The sequence below is a fragment of the Chinchilla lanigera genome, unplaced genomic scaffold, assembly GCF_000276665.1.
Source record: "Chinchilla lanigera isolate Chin_1 unplaced genomic scaffold, ChiLan1.0 scaffold00020, whole genome shotgun sequence".
Taxonomy (NCBI): domain Eukaryota; kingdom Metazoa; phylum Chordata; class Mammalia; order Rodentia; family Chinchillidae; genus Chinchilla; species Chinchilla lanigera.
In genome coordinates, this window is record NW_004955421.1 from 16,504,369 (window position 1) to 16,510,368 (window position 6,000).

The window sequence follows — 6,000 nt, forward strand, 5'->3', positions numbered from 1 at the left end:
GTAGATATGGCAAAATCAGGAAGGTGATACTACAACTATGGTTGAAGAAACACTGAGATGCTTTTACTTTCTGTTCAGCTCTAACCTAATGAGCACTTAAGCATATGATGAAATGGTAAATATCTACTCCAATCCCTTTCCCCGAATGTGCATATATTCCTTGACACAGTATTTGGAGAATGAAGCTCAAGTTTGATGCACAGTAATAGTATGTGGCAGGGCACTAACACATTCTGCATCTTTGGGGAAATACTGGCTTTAGTTAACTATAATTTGCTAATTGTGCATTTACATTGATCCCCCACCCTTACTTAAAATATAAGGAAATGGGGACAGGCACCTTTGCCTTGATGTAATTAAAAATAAAATTATGTCAGAAACGTGGTTTAAAAAGGGATTTCTATTTGTTTTATCACCAAAAGGTGGCGTCCTACCCCCATGCCCTTTATTTAAGAATACTTCTTGCATTAATTTAACAAAAAGAAACTTGCAGTTGATTACTGATAAAGAAATTAAAATCTGTTCCTTACGAATGTAACGTGACAGCGTTGAAAATGAACACTACGTTAAGCTGCAGTTAAGTTTCCCTCTAATGTGAACCAAATGGATAGAGTTCTCTAAGAAGGTGGCACATTGTATAGTATCATATACAGAACTGAGCACCATACATCATGGATTTACAACCAGGATTTCCTTTTGTCTGCAAAACTTGTTGCCAACCTGACTTTAGCCTCCACTTTCAAGTGAATGTAGAATTTAAGGCAGTCAAAATACAGACTAAGATCAGCAGCAATCTACAGATCTTTTCTAGTATGGCAATCATAATGATTTAAAAAAATAACAGCTCAGTCTAAAAAACAAGATCAGAGTATGAATTGTTCTTTATAGACTATGAATAGATTTGTTGTGTTTAAATAAACTGCAATTCCTCTGAGTAAAAACTCTATAACCAGGCATATATCATAAACAAGTTATATTGGCAGAAGCATTCTAAAAATTAAAAACAATTTTTTTCCCAATAGACTGGCTACTTTGTAGATTTCCATTTAATTCCATGGGAATTTAGGATATGGAATTTCCACTGATAAAAGCACTGTTGAGAGTATTAACTGGGTTAACATAAAGGTTTTAGATCAGTGCCTAGGTCATAGTAAGAATTCAATAATACTAGATGTCATTACGGAGAGCTGCGGACTATGAGTGCCCCAAGGGCAGGAACTTTATTTGTGTATCTTTAAGTGTCCATGATATGGTCTAGAACATAGAACACGTGTTAATGTCCTGACAAAGACAACATGAATGAACCCTAGCCTCTAGGAAGCTAGGAAATTCTACACACACTTAAATGCATTTTATAGATGTAGTTTTGACCTAGAAGGCTGGGTGGATGGCCTTGTCTGTATCCCAGGAGGCAGCGCAGTACGCGTTCAACATGAATTGTGCTAGGCTGAGCGCAGCCTCCCTTTCTTTGGCTTTACTCTCCAAGAGCACCAGTGAATGGTAGCTTATTATTATTATTAATTTTAGTTGCAAAAGACAATTCTATAGTGATAGTCTTATGCTGTCACTGGAACTGACATTTAAATTCTGTAAATGAGTGTTTAATATTTGTAAAAAAAAACTGTATAATGAGCTTTTCAGGATATTTACTATATTATCTACAACTGTGCTAGTCTCAAAACCAAAGGAATAGCAAGCCTTCTCTCTGTCCACCCCAGGGGAAGGATACCGTAAGAATCCATATGGGTGGCTTAAAATATATTTCCATAAAGCACTGGCCTAGTGTAATTCAGCCAGGAACTGAAAATGCTGCCCCGGGAGTTTGACAGCATCTGGGGTGATGAATCTGAACGAAATTACTTCTGTGAACAACAAGCCATGGAGGTCCTCTATCTAAATCACCTTTGGAAACATGAAATCGGCTTCTTTAGGTTGATAAAAGTGAAAGAAATAATATATATGAACCTTTATATACCATCTATATCTTTATTTCAAAACATTGCATTGGTGCTTCTCATTTACTTCTGAATTCAACGAAACTTCAAAACAGCAAAAGGAAAAAAAAAAAAAAAACAACAAAACCTCACCTTTTCAAAGAACTGGAAAAGCTTTTTGCATGTGACTGATCTATGGGACAGCAGTAATTTATGTTCAACAACTGATTGACATGCTAGCCCCCGGGTGTTTTCCTAGGAGGAGCCCAGGCAGGAACACAGTTCCTGAAGTAGCCACTTTCCCCCCGCCCCCCCACAAGTGGACCTAGCTACACATTCCTGCAGTGAATCCGACGAGGAAGGTGGGCGGGGGGAGCCTATCTGAGTTACAGTCTCCTGATTCCCAGCTTCTGGGGAAAAACTCCCTCGGCTGGCGGGTTTTCTGTTTCCCTGCAAACAGGGCTTGTCCTTCTGCTGAACTTTCACCCGCACCCCCCCCCCCCGCAACTCGCCTTCTTTCATTGGACAAAGTGCAGAAAGAGCCGGGAGAGACCGAGGGAGGCCGGGAGGGTGGGGGTTGAAAACACCACCCTCCCTCTGCTGCAACTGTCACTGATGGCAGAGCACTTTCACTTTTAACTGGAGGAAACTCACATCCTCGCCTATCCTCTCCTCTTCCTTCTATATTTTCAGCTCAGAAACCAAGCAAATAGCCACCGCATTCCCAATCGTGGACCCCAGTTGGTGACACTCTCCCCTTCTCCATTTTCTGGGCCTTTGACTGCCCCCTCCCCATCTTCTGAGGAACATCCCCTCTTCCCTGTTCCCTTATTTTCCAGGTCTTTCCAGCCAGATGCCTCTTTTGCCAGGGACTATTCTGGCGTTCCCTTCCTCTCTCTTTGGTCTTCGGGGCTCTGCCTCTCTCTCTTCCCCGACCAGGCTGGACGCCGGACCCCCTCCCCTCAATCCACGCCCCCCTCCTTTGCTTTGGCAATTTCTTTTTTCTTTCTTTCTTTCTTTTTTTTTTTTTTTTTTTTTTTTTTGCTGGAGCCCTGTTGTTTACCCAGCAGGTGGATGTGACGTCAGGGACGCACAACAGCAAAAAATAACAACATCTCCCTCCGCGACGTGTTGGCCTCTCTCGCGCGCCTTATTTATTTATTTGTTCCGGGATGCGGAGCGGGGGGAGGAGAGAAAGAGGGCGGCCTCCAGCGCCCCAGGGGCCTGGGAAGGGGGTGCGGCTCGCGCTCTAGGGGCTTTGAGGGAGCCTCGCGGAATGCGCGGGGCGGAGGCAAGGCCTGGGCTGGAGACCCGGCTGGAGCTGGGGCGCCCGGCCCGCGCTCCCCGCGCCTCTGTCGCCGCAGCTGGCGGGGCTCCGGGAAGCTAGTCCGGAGCGGAGGAATCTATTGTTATTTATTGTGTGGCGGTTGCATGCTGTACTCGCGGCGGCCCGGCCCTCGCCTGGGAGTGCGTGTGTGCGCGCGTGTGTGCGCGAGTGAGTGTGTGCGCGAGTGAGTGTGTGCGCGGGGTGCGCGCGCGGGCGGGAGTGGGCGCGCGCGGGGAAAGGCCCGAAAACACCTTAGTTTGCACCGAGAGACCATTTGCAGCGGGTGAGTTTGTATTTTTCCATTTCTGCTCCACTTTTCCCAAGCCGCCTCCTGCCTTGTTTCCGCCACTTTAAACAACAACAACAACCAGCACAAAAAAACGAAGAAAAAAAAAAAGAGGAAAAAAAAAAAGAAAGAAAAAAACTACTTTCCACCTCCAGGCTCCACGTGCATCTCCCCCAGCCCCCTTCCTCCTCTCTTCCCCGGGTCTGGGCCCGGCTCTGGGGTGGGTGGGGGCTACGAGCCGGCGGGAGGGTGGAGGGAGCTCCGGTGGCGCTCGTACCCTTGGGTCTATTTGCATAAATCAAGTGGGGGGGCAGCGGAGAGTGCGAAAGCCGAGGTCGCTTTCCCCTGGGCTCCCTCACGCCTCTCTCTGCGCTCTCCACGATCGCCCGGGGTAGCTAGAGAAATCAATAAGCCCAGGCCTCCTGTCGCAACTTTCAGCGCCCAGCGTCGGCGTCCGGTAGCCGCCAGGGTGCGGGGCCCTGGGTTGGGGCCGCGGCGGGAGGGGGTTTGAGGCGGGCGCCCCCTGTACTCAAAGTTTGGACTTGGAACAAACTTTTCCCTGGCCCTTCCACGGGTGTGTGCCCCAGAACGGCCCCGCAGGCCCCAGCGGACTGACTAGGGACGCCTGCGCCCTGGGCCCCGCGCTTGGGGACGTCCCCGGAGACACGCGCGCATAGCTGGAGCCCAGCGGTGGGGACGCTCTCCCACTAAACCCCCCGGACCTGGGAAAACTAACATATACACCCGCGCACCCTCTGCCAGACGCGCCCCCACGCGCGCTCAGCCCCGGCTTCCTCGAGACGCGCCCGTGACAGCCGTGTCCAGATCCGCGGGTGGGCATGGGAACGGGGTGCGCCGGCAGGAATCGCTGCGCCGAGATCCTCCTCCCCGCACCACGCAGACTGTACTTTCTGGGCCCCCACCCCCGTTTTAAGCTTAGGGAGCGGGTGAACTTCCAAAGCTCTGATCGGCCCTGCACCGCGCGAGCGTCGCCGCGTCTCCCCCGGCCCCGTCCCGGCAGCCGATGGCTCTGCGTTCCTCGCCTGCGCGCAGCCTTCCTCCCGAGCTCCCCGCGCTCCGATCCCGTCCGGCAGAGACAATTCCCCGGAGCCGACGAGCCGCGGCGGCGTGCGCTCGGGGTGAGGACCGAGGCGGCGGCGGCGGGAGCCGAGGAGTTTGCCAACTGCTGCGGGGTCGCGGTCATTTGCTGCCTCCGCCTCCCCTCGCCCCCGCCCCCCGCCCCCTCCTCCCCAGACACTGCTTCGCTCGGAAACTTTGATTCCTTCTCCTTTTTGGCCCTCTGCTATCCCCCCTCCCCACCTGTTGTGAGCTCCTCCTCGGTCCCCGGAGACTGGCGGTGACACACAAGGGCGCCCGGGAGCTCCTCGCCCAGAAACAAAGTCGCATGCCCCCCTCCCAAGTGTTTGCTTCGAAACGCTGCCTGCAGCCCCCCCATTCCCGCGCAGCTCCCGCCCTCTGTGAGAATGACTAAATAAACAGTTGTTACTCCAACCTTGCGCCTTCGATCGTATCCCTATCCCACCCCTTTTCCCCCAGTCCCTCCCCCCTTCTTTTTTGTTGTTGCAACTTTGTAAGATCTCCGGGAAGGTGCTGAGACTTTGGCTCGGGCCGATTTCCCGGTCTCGGGATCCTTGCAGGGATTCCCTGAGCCGCATCCTCTCTTCCTCCGCGCGCACTCGGGGTCCTCCGAGCCCGCCGCCCTCCTACCCGTCCCATCCCCTTCGATTTCCCCCCAACCTGCACAAGCAAGACTTGCTGAAGGTCGCCCCGATTTCTTGTCGACCGCAGAACCCGAAAGTTTGCAAGAGGAAGAGAGCGCGCGGCGAGCGAGCGGGCCAGGGGCAGCGGCCGCGGCTCCGGGGACCATGGTGCTGCGGGCGCCTCCTCCGCGGGCGTGAAGGCGGCGCTCCCACTCCCTCCCCGGACTCCGCGGGTAAGTCGAGGCGGCCCTGCCGCCAGGGCTAGGACACGGGCGGGGCGCGGGGGCCAGGGACACCCGAGAGACCTAGGCTGCACCAGGGCTTTTCCGTGCCCAAAAAGCCAGCCTGGGCGGCGCGAGCGCGGCAATCAAGGAAGCGCCCGGAGCCAGGAATGTGCCCATCCTCGAGCCGGTAGGTGCTTCGAAATATAGGACTTTCTCCCTTTTCCCTCTTTCTTTCCTAAATCCGAAAATCTGGAGATCAAAGTTTAGCGTGGAGTGTAAAGTGCTTCGATAAAATACGGTGACATCCCTCGCTCTCCTCACCCCTCTCCCCTTATAACTATTAATTATTTCCAAGTCATTGGGTCCAAATACCCTCGCTTGGCTGATTACAAAGTGTATTGATTTAGTCTGGACTCATCCTACGCTTTCGTCTTAATTCATTTTTTTTTTTTTTTTTTTTTTTTTCTTTTTTTCTGCTCAACCAGAAGACCCAAAATGAAACTTATTT

At 51.9% G+C, this 6,000-nt stretch overlaps 1 protein-coding gene across 1 annotated transcript in view; it reads left to right on the forward strand.

Moving 5' to 3' along the window:
• Nucleotides 1–6,000, forward strand: part of Eif4e3 (eukaryotic translation initiation factor 4E family member 3) — a gene marked incomplete at its 5' end in the record, with an annotated part of 166,141 nt that overhangs the window by 150,087 nt on the left and 10,054 nt on the right. The window contains 1 exon segment of the mRNA XM_013513679.1: nt 5,357–5,501. Within this exon segment, the coding sequence (XP_013369133.1) occupies nt 5,357–5,466 (110 nt within the window). The 3' untranslated portion in view covers nt 5,467–5,501.